General features: G+C 35.6%; 1 protein-coding gene across 1 annotated transcript; it reads left to right on the top strand.

Annotated features, from left to right (window-relative positions):
• Positions 1 to 429: 429 nt before the first annotated feature.
• On the top strand, positions 430 to 1374 carry LOC142844278 (olfactory receptor 4K3-like). The gene has a single exon (XM_075962614.1). The coding sequence runs from the start codon at positions 433 to 435 to the stop codon at positions 1372 to 1374; it is 942 nt and encodes a 313-aa protein (XP_075818729.1). The 5' UTR covers positions 430 to 432.
• Positions 1375 to 19126: the final 17752 nt, after the last annotated feature.

Here is a 19126-nt window from a genome sequence, read left to right as displayed (position 1 = left end):
ACTGTTATTCAAACGAACTCCCCACCAGTCTCCAATATTAACTCTTATTTCCATTGGGGAATGTTATGATTGCTAGTGACAAATTCAGACAGCTTATTTAAGAAACCACATATTTTGCTTTGTTTTGTGGTTGGTTTTCACATTGCTGTCCTGCTTCTGTATTGCTCTGTTAATAGAAAACAATCCTGATAGAGCGTATGGGTAATAGACGCACCTGATGCTTCTCTTCGTGGGGAGTTGCTCTTGGCTCATTAGCTTTCACTTGGGCAGCAGGGTCACTCATTGTTGCCTTAGATTCCTCTTTCTATGCATGTATTTTTATCTCAGTAAGTTTCAAAGTGAATGTTAAGTTCTATAAAGGGAGTAGCCTTCCTCATATGGCTAATTCATAATCTTTCTTAATTTGTAGATCACTTCTGAGGACTCAGTGAAATGGATGGAGGCAATCAGTCCGTGGTGTCAGAATTTATATTTTGGGGACTTGCCCACTCACAGAGTGTTCAGGTCATACTCTTTGTGATGTTTTTGGTACTTTATCTGCTCATCGTGTCTGGAAATATTGTCATCCTTGTTTTAATCACCACTGACCCCCATCTCCATTCTCCCATGTACTTTCTGTTGGCCAATCTGTCCTTTGTCGATATGTGGCTTTCTTCTATTACTACTCCAAAGATGATATCCGACTTCCTCAGGGAAAACAAGACCATCTCGTTTGCAGGCTGCATGTCCCAGGTCTTCTTTGCCCATTGCATTGCTGCAGGAGAGATGGTACTGTTGGTGGTGATGGCTTATGACCACTATGTGGCCATCTGCAAACCCCTCCACTACTTCACCATTATGAACCTGAAAAGATGCACTGGGTTGGTGTTGACTTCCTGGACCACTGGCTTTATACATGGTATAAGTTACATAGTCGTGATTGTCCAGTTACCTTTTTGTGGCCCAAAAGAAATTGACAGCTTTTTCTGTGATATGCCATTGGTAATCAAGTTAGCATGCATATATTCTCATTATTTACATACATTAATGAATGCTGACTGTGGGGTTGTGGCTGTAACATGTTTCATTCTGTTGCTCATTTCCTATACATATATTCTTATCACTGTTCGCCAGAGCTCTAAATCTGGTGCATCTAAGGCCCTATCCACATGCAGTGCCCACATCACAGTAGTTATGATATTTTTTGTACCCTGTATCTTCATCTTTGTGTGGCCACTCAATATCACCTGGTTGGACAAATTTTTTGCTGTGTTTTACTCTGTTTTTACACCTCTCCTAAACCCAGCCATTTATACATTGAGAAATAAAGAGATGAAAAATGCTATGAAAAGGTTCATAAGCAACTTTCTCCATTCCAAAGGGACTTCTTTGTAGGCAGACTTTCTTTCTAACCTTTCATTTCCCAAATAACAGACAAAAAGGCTTAATATTAATTAGAAATGATTGGCGGATAGCTCAGGTTTATTACTAACTAGCTTTTACAACTATAATTAACCCATTTATATTAATCTATGTTCTGCCAACATTGGGTCAGAATTTCCACATAAGACCTGACATAACTTAGGAAAGGGTTCTAAACACACAAAAACTGAGTCAAACTTGACTTCTTGGAAACTGCCCTTCCATATATAGGCTAGCAGCAAGTAAAGGTGTAACTCCATTAAGAGAAGGCTTCCTGACTGGCTCATTGTTAGCAGAAAAAAAAAATGTGCGCAACTTTTTAAAGAGGCCCTGCTTCTATAAATGGGGCTTATGAGCGGCAGGTGATGTACTACTTGGATGGAATGTGGACCCAACATCTCCCAAGAGTTGGGACAGTAATTGGGGAATCTTGCTGGTACTTCTTCCATGAAGCTAGATTCTCTAGGAATCCAGCAGTGTAGAGCCAGCCACCAAAATAGAGGCAGAAGTCCTAGCTATATGGCTTAGGAGTTTAAAGGCTCATGTGGTCATAAAGAGATAATAGATACACAACAAAGACAATTTCAGACAGAAAAAAAGCCTGTAAACAGGTTGCAATATATTTAAAAATGTACAAAGGCTTGGGAGAGAAAAAATGATTCGGTAGTCATAAAAAATGAATGATTTTAAAATAATAAAATAAAGCTATTGAAAAAGGAAAAAAGTAATATAAAAGGAAAAAACATATAACAATGGGAAATACACAGAGAGTCTTGGTTCTATATGTTATTGTGTTGTCTTTAACTTTGTTAGTCACTAAGAGACACTGGATTATAATTAAACCAGCCTATATATTTTAAAAATATCTTGACTTCAAAATATAAGTCAAAATGTGTATTGCTTTGGGGGAGAGGCTATGCTTTTATTTCTACAGGAAACAAGAAGATGTGGATTCATTCTGGGTTAAAAAAATTAGGTTTGATTAGGGAAGACACTGAGAAAACTGTATCTACAAAAATGAAAAAAAAACTAGAAGAACTAAAGGAAACATAATGTACATTTTACCTGCTCAAACAGAAAACAAAACAAAACAAAAAAATTCAGCCGACTTGTACACAGCACATATTTATACATACAAAGTATGCTAACTTTGAAAGTGTATATATTTTCAGGACAAGAGGACCACATACTAATAAAAATTTGTAGTGCAGGTAATCCAGCATTTCAAAATGCCCCTGTTATTGTCTCCTCAAATTTTGCATCAAAAAGCGCTTCAAGGCTATTGACTGAGATAGTACAATGTTATGGACTACACCAGCCAGGATTTCATTATTATCCCTGTTTTCTCAATGTTCCCCTAATGATACCAGCAATCAGGCAATAGGAAGTAGTTTGGAGAATGCAATGTCCACATTCCCAAAAGATGGGTTATGGATGTTTGTTATCATTTAAGGGGAGGGAGTTGGCTACAACTTGCTATTGGTTATAGTCAGACAATGGGCTTAAAAAGGTTTAAATTGAAATATCTCTTTATAAATGAAAAGAGGATATAATATAGAAATAAGATAAAGGTATATTTTTAATCTACTTTAATCCAAAAAAAAACACAACTCTAAATCTTAAAATATTTTACATTGGTATGGATTTTGGTTTATTGAAACAAAATTAAAGTTAATTTCATTATTCTGTATGTACATTTCCATTCTCGCTTTGGGTATTGTTCTTATGCAGCTCATTCAAAAGTGTAAAGTATATAAAAATATAGGTTAGTAGTTAGTCATCTATAGTTATCAAATTTATAGTAACATTAGGTATGTTTTCAAGGTTAAAAGATATTTTACATAGATGCATGGTCTTTAAACACTTCAAAGACCTACAGAATATGGCATTTAAAATATTTTAATAACATGAGGCTGTTCTTGACAGTGCGACACGTATGCTTCTTGCAGCTACAACTTGCTTACTTCAATAGAATATGATTAACACTGAAGAACCTCCAAATGGAGTTTGCTTTGATTATCATGCCATTGAAGTATAGTTTAAGCTCATGTCTAATAATCCAAGGAACACTTTCCTATTTGCTCAGGGAGGCTTTGACTATCTTTTACTTCCTAATTATTCTTGTTGGTGACAATTGCTATATGATTGATGATTTCTTTGGAAGTATTATTCCAATATTAGTTGTGGATTTAAGATAGGTCTTGGCTTCTTAGGTTAGGTTGTTAGTTGAATTTTTAAAAATTGAGTTTTCAGACCATTTGGTTGAAGTTCCAAGGAAGAACAGTGAGTTGGAGGTGTAGTGAGATTTTTGTAGCAAAGTGAAGAGAATAATAGGAGAGTTAGTACTGCATCCAGAACTGGTCATTTGTGCTTAAGGCTTGGCAGTGAGGATCCTGATACAGGGTGGGGTGAGCAATGATGGAGCATATTGGTGGAGAGTGTTTTGGGTGAAGCCTGCAGAACTTCAAGGGCCAGATCTCTCAATACCCCCAGCCATGTGGTCTGTGGCCTGGCAGAGTTTGTTACGCTATAGGTACCACTGCAGGATACCCCATTTCCATTTCATTTAAACAGTGTTACACAATTTAGAATTGCTTACACAGGTGTGGGGTCCAAAGACTTCTCTCTACATCCGTATATACAAGATCATTGGTAACTTAAAATAAATCCAATTTGTTTATTAGCTTCATTGTGGACATTATTTCATGGGGTACAAATATGTCAAAGCATTACTCTTCATCTTAAATATACACAATTTTAATTCACTAACTGTACTTGAACAAAGGTATAGAATTGAATAGAAGAAGTAACAGTTCAAATAAACCAACATAAAGAAGTCTAGCTTTTAAGAGTAGGAATGAATAAAATAAAAAGTAGATTAGTAATATAAGAAAATCACAGAAACACCAAGGCTAGCATTTTACAAAAAAGACTGTTACTGGTATTTAACATTATACACACATAAAATTAACCATGTCAGAGTAGAATCTTTTCAATATTTGATTTCATGACGAATTTTATTAATAATAACCAGAAACCAGAAACAACCTAGGTGTTGCTCCACCCAAAGAATGAAATAAGAAAATGTGATACATTTGCACAATAAAGTACTCACCTATTAAAAACGAAATAAAATCATAAAAAATTGCAGGCAAATAAATAAACTGAACTAGAAAAAAAATGATAGCGAATGAGGTAAACAGACCCAGAAAGACAAACATGGTCTATACGCACTCATATGTAGATAGTAGCTGTAAAGTTTAATTATGCTCTAGTCTACAGACCCAGAAAGGTTAACAAGAGTGGCTTAAGAGGGGATAAAACTATCTCCCAGGGAAGGGGAAATAGAATAGATTTCAAGTGTTGGCTGGGGACAAGTGGACTTGGAAACAGGAGGGATCAGTTCAGGGTGAGGGAGAAAATTGGGGGACATTTCAGGAGCGAGGTGGAAACCTAGTAAAATGGAAACTCCGTGGAATCTATGAGAGTAATTCTAGCAAAGAACCCTAGAAACGGGAGACAGATCCTGACCCAGCTATCTTCTGTGGAGGTATTAGGACACCAAAGCAGCCATGTTGCTGGTACCATGGCGCTGATGCGTAGGTTCGCAGGGGTCGCTGAAATGAAGACTCAGAAAACCTTGAGAATGAATTTAGTTTTTGCAGCCTCAGGGGACTCAGCCTCCGTGGACTGAGGCACTTTTTCTTAGCCCTTTGCATTTTAATTTTTCCCTGTTTACACTTTAGCTAGTAGAATTCCCTATTTCAAAACAACCTGAATGAAGCTTCCAAAAATACAATGCCAAGGGAAAATACCTGATTTATGAGGTACCACAGTTTTCTGAATTTCCCTTAACCAAGGTTTGCATAGGCTGTATATCTGTGGGAAGCTCTCAGACAATATTCACGCAGGGCAGCAAAAGGCATCTGTATCACAAAGTATGGATTAGGGCTGGTGCTAACTACAAATCTACGCCATTCAGCTGGATTCATGGAGGTTGCTTGCTAACCTTTTGGTGCCAGGCCAGCAGGAATTTCTGTCACACAGTCATAAATAAAACCTTTGTCCTACAGTTTGCCCTCTTGCAGAGTATTCTGTGACCAGAGGTTAGAGAATCCTCATCAAAGAGACCAGACAGACTTCATCCAGCAACTGATGGGAACAGATGCAGTCCCACAGCCAAATATTTACTCAGAGTTTGGGAGTTATGGAGGAGAGGAATCTGGGATACCACAGGAACATGACCCACAGAATCAACTGTCCTGAACTCACGGGATCTAGCAGAAATCAGGGAACCCGAAGGAATCTGCCCTAGGTCTTCTGCATATATATTAAGACTAAATAGCTTGGTGTTCTTTTGGGTGTTTTTAGAGTGGGAAAGAGGGCTGTCTCTGACTATTAGTGGAACACTTTTCCTCCTACTGGGTTGTCTTGTCCAGCATTGCTATGATGGTATGAATGTGCCTGTTCTTATTGTATATTGTTACGCGGTTTTGGTTGATGTCTCTGAGGCCTGCTCATCTTTCAATAGAGGCAGAGGGGAGTGGATCTGGGGGAGAAGGGAAGTTGGGGAAGAGAGACTGGAGGAGGTGAGGGAGAGAAAAAAATGATAAAAATCCTGTCTTTAGAGGACAATTGTTTTTAACAATAAAAATACCCGTACTTTTATAAAAGCATGAAAAACAAAATCTCTGTGGGAGAATGTTGAAGAATATGTTAAACAAGATGTTAGGTTCATCTCAGTCTCAGTTTATTATTTCTTTTCTCTAAAATATTGGTTCTGTAATTCCCTTCTTTCCTTTCCCTCCTCCTCTCTGCCTTTAACTTCCTTCCCTCATTCTTGCTGTCATTTCATGGCTGCTATCTCTGTCTCTCTACATTTGTTGCAATCAAAACTTGCTTGTTCTAGGAAGGGGGAGGACCTAGGACTTACCACAGGGCAAGGAACCCTGACTGCTCTTTGGACTGGAGAGGGAGGGGGAAAGGAGTGGGGGGAGGGGGAGAAAGGTGGGAGGGGAGGATGGGAGGAGGGGGAGGGAAATGGGAGGCTGGGAGGAGGTGGAAACTTGTTTTTTTTCTCCTTTTCTCAATAAAAAAATAAAAAAAACTATATAAAAAATGGTCCATCTGAGGCTCTTGAGTTAATGATGAGCATATGTTGAAGCATTAGTACATAAAGTATCTGATATCTATTTAGTTTTAAAGAATCCATAGCTTTTAGTTTCCTATGGGAAAAAAAAACAAAACTTCTTCTTCAATGTAGCACATACCATGGCTTCTATTCTGAGATCAACACATTTTTAAAGCATAGTGACTGATTTAATTCAGCAGTTTTTTCCTTCTATTGATTGTCTCTCTGTAGCTTTCATTTCATTCATTACTGAATCATTCCAGTATTTTTGCACATTTCTCTTTTGTGAATATTTCCTATAGAAGGTCATTAGATAGAGAATCTAAATTGAATAAGTTAATCAATATTTACTTTATATTTTATTTTTCTCACATAACATGAATCATGATCTATATGTTCAAGTTGCCTGTTTATTTATCTCTTGTAAATTTTATTGTAAAACTCTTACTTGGAAACAAAGCTTGTTCTAATACCAAGGGGACTTAAGAGGTGAGTGACCAGCCACATGGTGAGATGCCTCACTCTCAGCACCTCCACAGTGGGACAAAAACCTGGGCTCTTCCCCCAACCTCCTCAGCTTTTCTAGCCATCCAGAAGGGAGTTTCCTGTGGCTAGGCTCCCCCCAAGCCCAAACCCATCCACTGGACCCCCAAGCTACAAGCCACACCCCTCCTAAGAGCTGAGAGCTTACTATAATACTGAGGGGACCAAGAGCTTGCTACCACAGTGAGGGGATTAAGAGAGCACAAAGAGAGCAAACCAGGAGAGAAGATGAAGAGAACAGACTTATAGAGACCTCAGAGGCTTTCTGAGACAGATATTGACAGTACAGAGCAGACCAAGAAAAACTCCTAAACTCTCAGACAGCCACTGCAAGGATTGGACCAAGACAGAAAGACACTGCCAGCCTCATTTAAAATAAGAGATGGGTAGGTGCCAGTGCAAGAATTCCTCCAACAACCTACAAGCAACATAATAACACCAGAACCCAGCATTCACACAACAGGAAGACTTGATCATCCTAACCCGGAAGAAGCAGAAGAAAACGACTTTAAACCCAACTTTATGAAAATGATGGGGACCTTTAAACAGGAAATGCAAAACTCCCTTAAAGAAATAGAAGAGAAGACAAACAAAAAATTGGAAGAAAGCAATAAATCCCTCAAAAAAAAAAAACCCAAGATAAAACAAACAGGTAAAGGAAACAGTTCAAGACATGAAGACTGAAATAGAGGTAATACAGAAAACACAAACCAAGGGAATTCTGGATAAGGAAAATCTGGGTAAATGAACAGGAACTACAGAGACAAGTATAACCAACAGAATACAAGAGATAGAAGAAAGAATCTCAGGTGCTGAAGATACTATAGAGGAAATAGACTCACTGGCAAAAAAAAAAAATCCAACATATTCTTAACACATAACATCCAGGAAATCTGGGACTACATGAAAAGACCAAATCTGAGAATAATGGGGTAGAAGAGGGAGAAGAACTCCAGATCAAAGGCACAGAAAATATATTCAACAAAATCATAGAAAAGGACTTTTTCAACCTAAAGAAGGATATCCCTATGAAGGTACAAGAAGCTTAAAGAACACCAAATAGACTGAATCAAAAATAAAAAAATTCTCTTGCCATATAATTATCAAAACATAAAACATACAAAATAAATGGAGAATATTAAGAGCTGCAAAGGAAAGAGGTCAAGTAACATATAAAGGTAAACCTATCAGAATTACACCTGAATTCTCAGTGGATACTATGAAAGCCAGAAGGTCCTGGATAGATGTGCTGCAGACTCTAAGAGACTACGGATGTAAGCCAAGACTACTATACCTAGCAAAGTTATCATTCACCATCAATGGAAAAAAACAAGATATTTCATGACAAAAACAAATTTAAACAATACATATCCACAAATTCAGCCTCACAGAAAGTATTAGAAGGAAAACCTGAAACCAAGGAAGCTAACTGCACCCACAAAAACACCAGCATCTGATAACCTCCCACCAGTGTAACCCAAAGAAGGGAAACATACAAACACCACTACCGAAAAATAGCCGGAATTAACAGCCACTGGTCATTAATATCAATGCACTCAATTCACCTATCAAAAGATGCAGGCTAAGAGAATAGATATGAAAACAAGATCCAGCCTTCTGCCGTATACAAGAAAAACACCTCAACATCAAAGACAAAGACTACCTCAGAGTAAGTGGTTGGGAAAAAGTTTTCCAATCAAATGGAAATAAGAAACAAGTAGGTGTACCTATCCTGATGTTTAACAAAGTTGATTTCAAACTAAAATCAGTCAGAAGAGATGGAGAAGGACACTTTAATCTCATAACAGAACCAACTGAGATGCAGTCTCAATCCTGAACATCTATGCCCCTAATACAAGAGCACCCACACATGCAAAAGAAACATTACTAAAACTTAAATTGCAAATCAAACACCACACGCTAATAAGAGGAGACTTCAACACTTCAACTTTTGCCAATGGACAGGTTAATCAGACAGAAACCGAACAGAGAAATAAGAGTACTAACAGATGACATGAATCAAATGGACTTAACAGATGTGTGTAGAACATTCCACACAAACACAAAAGATTATACCTTCTCAACACCTCATGGAACTTTCTCTAAATTGATCACATACTCAGTAACAAAGCAAAACTCCACATATACAAAAAAATTGGAGTAACCCCTGTGTCTTATCGGATCACCATGGAGTGAAGTTAGAATTTAACGACAATATACTTTCAGAAAGTCTACAAGTTCATGGAAATTGAACAGTGAACTACTGAGCCACCCCTGGTCAAGGAATAAATAAAGATGGAAATTAAAGTCTTCCTTGAATTCACAATGAAAATGAAGGCACAACATATCCAAAACTGTGGGACACTATGAAAGCAGTGCGAAGAGGAGTGTTCATAGCACTAAGTGCCCACATAAATAAAATGGAAAAAGCTCACATTAGTGACTTAACAGCACACCTGAAAGCTCTAGAACAAAAGAAGCAGACTCACCCACGAGTAGTAAAAGACAGTAAATAATCAAATTGAGGGCTGAAATCAACAAAATAGAAACAAACAAACAAACAAACAAATGATACACAGAATCAATGAAACAAAGAGCTGGTTCTTTGCGAAAGTCAACAAGAAAGACAAACCCTTATAAAACTAATCAAAAGGCAAAGAGGGAACATCCAAATTTAGAAAACCAGAAATGAAAAGGGGGTCATAACAACAGACACTGAGGCAATCCAGAGAATCATTCGGTCATACTACAAAAGTCTGTACTTCACAAAACTGGAAAAGGTAAAAGAAATGAAGAATTTTTTAGATAGATACCATATACAAAAATTAAATCAAGACAAAGTGAGCAATTTAAATATACCTATAAAGTGGAAGAAAATAGCTTCCTGTCATCAAAACCTCCCAACCAAGAAAAGACCAGGGTCAGATGGTTTTAGTGCAGAATTCTACCAGAACTTCCAAGAAGAACTAATACCTATATTCCGCAAAGTGTTCGACATGATAGAAACAGTAGGGACATTGCCAATAGCTTTTTCTGAGGTAACAGTTACCCTGATACCAAAGCTGCACAACGACTCAACCAAGAAAGAGAATTACAGACCAGTCTCACTCATGAACATGGAAGCAAAACTACTCAATAAAATACTGGCAAACTGAATCAAAGAACACATAAAAAAGACCACCACCACCACCACCACCAACAACAACAACAAAAAAAAACCCATCCACCATGATCAAGTGGGCTTCATCCCAGAGATTCAGGGTAATCCATTATATAAATAAACTGAAAGAAAAATGCATATAATCATTTCATTAGTTGCCAAAAAAGCATTAGACAAAATCCAACACCACTTCACGATAAAGTTCTTGGAGAGATCAGGGATACAAGGAATATATCTAAATATAGTAAATGCAGTATACAGCCAACCAACAGCCAACATCAAATTAAATGGAGAGAAACTCAAAATGATTCCACTAAAATCAGGAATGAGACAAGGCTGTCCACTTATTCTCTCCATATTTCTTCAACATTGTTCTTGAAGTTTTAGCAATAGCAATAAGAAAACAAAAGGATATCAAAGGGATTCAGATTAGAAAGGAAGATGTTAAACTTTTATTATTTGCAGATGATATGATAGTGTATATAAGTGACCCCAAAAACTCTACCAGAGAACTCCTACAGCTGATAAATACCTTCAGTGATATGGCAGGATATAAGATCAACTAAAAAAAATCAGTGGCCCTCTTATATACAAATGAAAATGAAGCTGAGAAGGAAAACAGAGAAACATCACATTTCGCAATAGCCACAGATAACATAAAACATCTTGAGGCAACACAAATCAAAGAAATGAAAGACCTATTTGATCATAACATTAAGTCTTTGAAGAAAGAAATTGAAGAGATAGCAGAAAAAGGAAATATTTCCCATGCTCATGGATAGCTAAGATCAACATAATAAAAATGGCAATCCTTCCAAAAGCAATCCATAGGTTCAATGCAATCCCCATCAAAATCCCATCACAATTGTTCACAGACATTGAAAGAACAATAGTCAGCTTCATATGGAAAATCAAAAATCTAGGATTTCCAAAAGAATCCTGTATAATAAAGAAACCTCCAGAGACATTACCATCCCTGATATGAAACTCTATTACAGAGCTATAGTAATGAAAACAGCTTGGCATTGTCAAAAAAACAGAGAGGTTGACCAATGTAATCAAATTGAATATACAGATATTAATCCATACACTTATGAACACCTGATTTTTGAGAAAGAAGCTAAAATTATAGAGTGGAAAAAATAAAGCATCTTCAACAAATGGTGCTGGTATAACTGAATGTCAACATGTAGAAGAATGAAAATAGATCCATATCTATCACCACACACAATACTCACATCCAAATTGATTAAATACCTCAATATAAATCTAGCCACACTGAACCTGATAGAAGAGAAAGTGGTTAGTAGTCTTCAATGCATGGGCACAGGAGGAACTTTCTAAATATAACTCCAATAGCACAGACACTGAGTACAACAATAAATAAATTGGATCTCTTGAAACTGACAAGCTTCTGTAAAAAAAAAAAAACAGGGCAGAGTCAACAGTCAAGATGAAAAGGCAGCCTACTTAATGGAAAAAGATCTCCAACCCCACATTGGTATGGAGATTTCTCAGAAAACTGGGAATCAACTATCTCAGGATCCAGCAATACCACTCATGGGCACATACTCAAAAGATTCTCAATCATACTGGAAAAGCATTTGTTCAACTATGCTCACAGCAGCATTATTTGTAATAGCCATAACCTGGAAACAACCTAGATGTCTCTAAACTGAAAAATGGATAAAAGATGTGGCATATTTACACAATAGAGTACTACTAAGCAGTAGAAAACAATGATATCTTGAATTTTGCTTTCAAATGGTTGGAATTAGAAAACACTATCCTGAGTGAAGTAACCCAGAACCAAAATATGAATATGGTATGTGCTCACTCAAAGCGGATACTAGTTATAAACAAAGGACATTGAGCCTATAGTTCATGATCCTAGAGAAGCTAACTAATACAGTGAACCCAAAGAAAAACATATATAAACCTACCTGGAAGTTTGAAAAAGACAAGATTGCCTGACAAAATTGGGAGCATGGGGGTTGTGGGGAGAAGGGAGCCTAGAAGGGAAAGAGAAGGGGAGAAGTGAAGGGTTGAGGAGAATTTGAGGGAATAGAATAGTCAAGATGGAGTAAGGACAGAGATGAGAGCAAGGAAAGAGTTATCTTGATTGAGGGAGTCATTATAGGGTTAACAGAAACGTGGCTCTAGAGAAATTCCCATGAATCCACAAGGATGACCCCAGGTAAGACCATAAACAATAGATGAGCCCCCCCTCATCTTGATTTGCCCTGTAGTCAGACTGTTGATTATCTTAAAGATCACCATAGACCCTTCATTCTGCAACAGATAGAAACAGAGGCAGAGATCCACATTGGAGCACTGGTCTGAGCTTCCAAAGTCCAGTTGAAGAGTGGAAGGAATGAGAATATGAGCAAAGAGGTCAAGACCATGATGGGTTCACCCACTGGAACAGTCTACCTGAGCTAATGGAACCTCACCAACTCCAACAGGACAGGCAAGGAACAAGCATAGGACCAAACTAGTCCCTCTGAATGTGGTTGACAGTTGCATGGCTGGGGCAGACTGAGGGGCCACTGGGAGTGGCACCGTGATTTATCCCTACTGCATGTACTGGGTTTTTGGGATCCTATTCTTTTTGGATGTAAACCTTGCTCAGCCTAGATATAGGGAGGGCCTTGGACCTTCCACAAAGCAATGTGCCTTACCCTCTCTGAGGATTAGATAGGGGTGGGGTGTGAGGGTGTATGAAGGGACTGGGAGGAGGGATGGGAGTGGGAACTTGCATTGGTATTTTTTAAACTATAATAAATTTAATTGATAAATAAATAAAAGATGCAAAAAAGTTATCCAGAAATACGCTTAAGCTATTGCCCAAAGAGTATTTCAAATAATATAATTTCTGTGTGGTTAATTCAGGGGTCTGAGCAGCTAAAAATGAACAAGCAGTTTTCTACTACATCTTGCTTAAACTGTTTTCTGGGTAATTTATTTGTTTTGAAATTTTGAATCGAATTTCACCTTGATTTCTGTCTTAGTAAGTTTGTTACTTTTACACAGACAAGTTGCTGACTGTCATAAATTTACTTTATATCTTGCTCATTGATGAAAGTATTTTATGGTTTAACAGCTTTCTGGTTGAGATTTCAGAGTATTTTAAGTTTATGAATTTATTATGTATATATATGTTGGACTCCTTCATTTACTATTGATATCCCTTTCTTTTCTGTCCCTTCTCCTTTTACTCTGACTGAGACTTTGAGCATAACATGAAGTAAGAATGAGAGAGCAGGTTCAAACCTTTTCTCCCTCCAGGTTTGAGAAATAGTATTGTTTCCCCACTTAGCATTGTTATGGTAGTAGTTTGTCATTTGTCTTCTTTCCTGTTTTCAGGAATGATCCTTCTGTTTGCGGTCCCTTCAGAGAATTTATCACAACTCAAGGTGACATTTCTGCACTGACTGAGATGACCATGAGATTTCTTTTCTGAAGCAGTTTGTGTTGAGTTGAAGTTATTGTTCCTTTTTTTCAAAAAGGTTTTCTCTGTGTAAACCTGACTATCCTGAAACTCACTCTGTAGAACAGGCTGGTTTCAAACTCACTGAGATTCCCCTGCCTCTGCACCAGTAACTGCTAGGATTAAAGGCATGTTCCACACTGCCCTGCTGTTTTCTTTTATTGAACCAACCTTTCATCCCTGGATTGAAATCAGTTTGGTCAAACTCACTGAGATTCCCCTGCCTCTGCACCACTAACTGCTAGGATTAAAGGCATGTTCCACACTGCCCTGCTGTTTTCTTTTATTGAACCAACCTTTCATCCCTGGATTGAAATCAGTTTGGTTATAATGTATACTCCTTCTAATATGCTCTTAGATTTGACTTGCAGGTTTTTTTTGTGGGGTTTATGTTAATCAGAGAAATTGGTCTCTTTGTCATTTTTCCCTTATGTCTTTGTATCTAGGTAATGCTGGCTTAATAGTTGTGGGTTTTTTCTTCTCCTTTTCTGGTGGTGATTCTTCTGTTTTTATGGCACAGAACAATTCCAGGGGCATTAGTATCAGATCTTCATTAAAGATCTGGCAGAATTTGGCAGAGGATCTCTTCAATTGTGAGCTTCACTCTTGAGAGTTGTTATATTACCGCATCAATAGAGTTTCTTGCTATGGTTCTGTTGAAGTTTTTGAAATCGTTTTGATTTAATGTGGTTATGTCACATGTATCCTGACATATATCCATTTCTTCAAGATTTTCCAGTTTGGGGGAATATAAGATTTTAAAGCACTACCCAATGACTGGTTACCTGGATTACATTTACATGTGTTGCAGGTCCCCCCCCCTTGTATCTCTATTTTACCAATGTAGGTCTGTTTCTCTTGCTATTGACTGTGCATTTATTCATAGGACAAAGTCTTTGAATAATGTTATATATTGTTGTTTTGTCATCCATTTCATTAATTTTCATAATATTTATCTTCTCTTCCCATTGATTGACTTTGGGTTTATCTTGAGCTTTTCCTTAGATCCGAGGTTCATCATTAGTTACTAACTTGAGATTTCTCTGAATTTGGTCATTATTTGGGGTCTGTTTCTTTAAGTAGGCATTTACAATCATTATCTTTCCTAAACTCATAGCTGCATCTTGAAGATGCTCAGAAAAGGTGCTATTTTCATTTGTTTATAGATATTGTTTTCTCACTGATTTCTTCAGTAAGAATTCAAGTGGTAATTCAAGAGTTTTGAAAAAACTCTTGCCCATTAATTGCATCTTATATTGTTACTTTATGTCCATTAATTGATTTTGTAATTTCATGATTATAAATTTGAATTATGAACTTGAATTTTATAAATATATTTACTTCTGAACTATTTAATTACATCTTCTCAAACTGGAAATATGAAAGAGTAAATACTCGATTTTTGTCTTCCTCTTTAATAATCACATTACAGAATATTTTGCTATGGATATATATATATATATATATATATATATATATATATATATATATATATATATAGCAATAACCCAAGAAGTTTCATAATACTTAATAAGCCTACTAGTTACAGTAAAGAAAAAATAATTTAATTTTTTAAAAATTTTATTTATTTTTTATTTTGATACAAAAAATCTCTGTGTAGCCTTGGCTGTACTAGAAGTTACTGCTCAGTAGACCAGGATGGCCTGAAACTCACAGAGATCCACCTGCTCTTCCTTCTATTATTTGAAATTAAAGGTGAATGCCACTACTGCATGGATATCACTGTTCTGTTTTCACAATCATTTTGCAGATATTTTTATGTTCTAATGCTTCAACTTATGCTCCTTACCTCACTGATCCTCATATGGACTATTTCTTGGCAGAGTTTTCTAGCTTTTTTAAAAAGTGTTGTTTTAGTTTTATGATAGCAATTAGGTTCCTTTAACTGTGATATAAAAATTGTTCTGATCTGTGCATGGTGATACATGCCTGTATTCAGCACTTGGGCATGTGAACTAGGTATATTTTCATGAATTTGAGACAGCATGGGATACATGATGAGTTGTAGGCCAGTCTTGATTACATGACATGATACTCTGTCTCAAAAAGTAAAATACAGAAGTTACAGAATAATCTTGCGTGTTTATGCTACAGACATAGCATCAGCTATTTGTCCAAGAATTACAAATTTATTTTAGTGACAAAGAGTGACTATAACAACACAAGGACATTAGATATGATTTTATTTTACTCAAACTCAATAAATATTTTTCAAATCTCACACTTGAACACTGCCTACATTTTATTAAAAAACAAGTAATTTATACTGATATTTACAATTGAAATTAAAGATCTACTTATATGTCTTATTCAAATAAGTGTATTTAGAAAAGCCAAACTAGTGCTACTAACTTACAGGCAGATTAAGTCTGTTTTCTGTTTAGTGAATTGTTTCATTTAAATGATATTATAGTACTTAAATAAAATATCATTAAATCATGTATTTTTATTTAAACTTGAACTTTTAGAGATTTCAAAATGCTTTATATTTTTCTTTTAAAATTAATTCCCTGAGAATTTTATACAATTATCATACTTATCACTTTCCCCTTGAATACCCCCGGATACATCCTCCTTTTCAATCTTCCCCAAAATTGCAGGTTTTATTATATTTTTTAAATTATGTCCATATTTATGGGACTGTATGGTATTCTATGCTCATGTGGAGGGTGCATACAGAGGGCAGAAAGGCATCAAATCTCTTGGTGCTGGAATTGTAGTCCATGAGAGCTGCCTGACAAGTTCTGCTAAGTGAACACAATTCTTCTGGAAAAGCAGAAAGCATCCTTAACTCCTGCAGGAAACTTGCAGTTTTTCAATTCGTTTAATTCTACAGTGTGTGTGTGTGTGTGTGTGTGTGTGTTTGTACTCATGTACACAGGCTGATGTGTGTGAAATTGTGTATGCGTAAGTGCATATATATGTGGTGGCCATAAGACATGTCCAGAGGTATTCAGCTTGGTTTTTAAAACAATTTGTCTTACTATTACCCTAGGCAGTCTGGTTAGTGATCCCCAGAGAGCTGAGAATAGATGCATATACCATTAATTTGAGTCTTTCCACTGAGTTATGGGAGTTGAATTCAGGTAGTTGTGCTTACTTGGTACTAGTGCTAATCACTTTATTTTTAATTATGTAAAATATTTTTGATTCTCAAGTCAAATTATAAGATGTTTAGTATAGATTATAATCTTACTTATTCTTGCTGATATCAAATTTATAATCTAAAATGCTTTATTAAATATTTTTTAAATTGCACAAGTATATAATAGATGTTTCTCTGTTTTAACATAAAATTAACATTCTATAGCAACTCTTTGACATTTTATTAACATCACGTAATCTACGTCTTATACATTGCTTCATTGTAGTATCTGGAGAAATGACCCATTTGCTTTGTAGATGTTTACTATTCCATAATTATATAAGCAAAGAATTGTTACTGATCTTCATTTTAGTATTATTTCATCATTTGTCATTTATAAGTTTATCATTTGATGTGATGATTCAGTGTTTCTAGTCTCATGTCTGACTTTTCTGTGCTTTTGATAATATAGCTCTTGGATAGAGATAAAACTACAATACAGATTATTTGCAAGTTATGTTTGTGACCACTGCCATAAAATTGTGCCATTTTATGTTCTTTTCAAGAGTATAATTAGCAATTCTTCTTTCTCAATGGCTCCATTCTTGTTTGTATTATTAAATATTGAGATCATGTACCTCATAGGTCAGTGTTAATATTTAGCATAATTTTAGCATTCATGTATTTTAACATGAAACAACTTAATCATTTTTTCTTGTAAATATGGTTTTTATCTTACATATAAACTGTAAGATTATATCTTTTGTCCAATTTTGTATTAGATTGTTGAATTTGTGAAAGATACTTATATATGTATGTATATACTAAGGGCTGTTCTTTAAATAATAAAATTATTACACTTGGTGTGTTATTAAATATATCATTTACCTCTTTTTTAGGTAGTTTTATCTAACATTAAAATCAATTATATATATTGTTATCAGAAAACTTTACTACATCTAAGAATTATAAAGATATTAACTCAATTTAAAAATATTTGTTAAGTTTTACATCAGGTTCACATCTTGAGTTAGTTTAGAAATTATTCTCTGAAATGATGAATAGATACAATAAATTATGTTTCATAGTATCCCAGTTGTCCCACCAATTTACATATAGCTTTTTTATTTTACCACTGATTAGGTCATAGGTAAGTTTTTGATGTGATTTAATATCTTTGTGGATATTTGTACTATTTTTGTCACTTACGTAGGCATAATTTAAAACCTTTTATTATCTTAAATTTCCATTTCTATTTGCTCATTGAGATTACAAATCATTCAGCTATGTGGCTTGCTCCTCAATATACGTGAAATTCAACATTAGCCTACTTCCATAACAATCGTGGGAAAGGTAAAAGAGTCGGCAGAATCACTTGTTATAAAGAAAACTTTTAGTTTCCTTTACTTCTATAATGACCTTTGGAATCCTGCACTAGGCTGGAAGAGTATGTGCACATTAGTATGCACTCAAATACGCTCATTTGCACCTAAGTGTACACTTTTCCATTGTAATTACAGTGCCCCAAATGAACATGTTAAGATCAGAATTATAATGTCCTCGGTGAAAGTTGTCATATACCAAAGTTTGAAAGCTCTTGACTATGTTAACACAGAGTAATATTAGCATGGATATTATAATACAACCAAATATTCACTGAATAGTAAATATGTAACATGGTTATATTGTCTTATGTATATGTACTACTTCATTACTTCTCATAATAACCCTATATAATGCACATCATGATCTCCTTAATATTAAGGAAAAAAAAGAATTACAAAAGAAAAATAAATAACCATATTCATGTTTGTTAAGGTTTAAGTACAATTGAAACTGCATCTTTTAACTTTAAAATGGGAAATAAAAAATGTATGTAAGTGATATACTTAATGCCAACATGGTAAGACACTGGAAATTCTTAATTCTTTTTGCTACTTTGCAACCAGTTGCTGTATCAGATGTTTTTGATTAACTTGAATTAAGTATTAGAATGTTCAATCTTCCTAACATACCTGCTAGTGAACTAATAGATTATGGCTTGTTTTAGTAGTAGGAGACAATTCATAGATGGCCACCAAGTAGGAATATCATTTAGGAATCTCTGTAGTTGGCATAGAAACACTTATGACTTTACAAATTTCTTTTGGTAAGGTGGTTAGTAATTCTTTTAGGGACAAATGAATCAAATAAAAATTTCTCTAATGTAAAATAGTCAAGCTTATACCTTTGGTTATCTCAAAACCCAAAGTATTAAGAAAGTCTGTGTTGAGAACAAATAATAACATAATACCT

This window comes from Microtus pennsylvanicus, chromosome 2 (genome assembly GCF_037038515.1).
Source record: "Microtus pennsylvanicus isolate mMicPen1 chromosome 2, mMicPen1.hap1, whole genome shotgun sequence".
Classification (NCBI taxonomy): Eukaryota; Metazoa; Chordata; class Mammalia; order Rodentia; family Cricetidae; genus Microtus; species Microtus pennsylvanicus.
Note: the sequence above shows the minus strand (reverse complement) of the source record. Positions and strands in the feature narration are given on the sequence as shown.

Excerpts from the sequence above, each read along its gene's own strand:
- LOC142844278 (XM_075962614.1), top strand. The coding sequence starts at position 433 with ATGGATGGAGGCAATCAGTCCGTGGTGTCAGAATTTATATTTTGGGGA.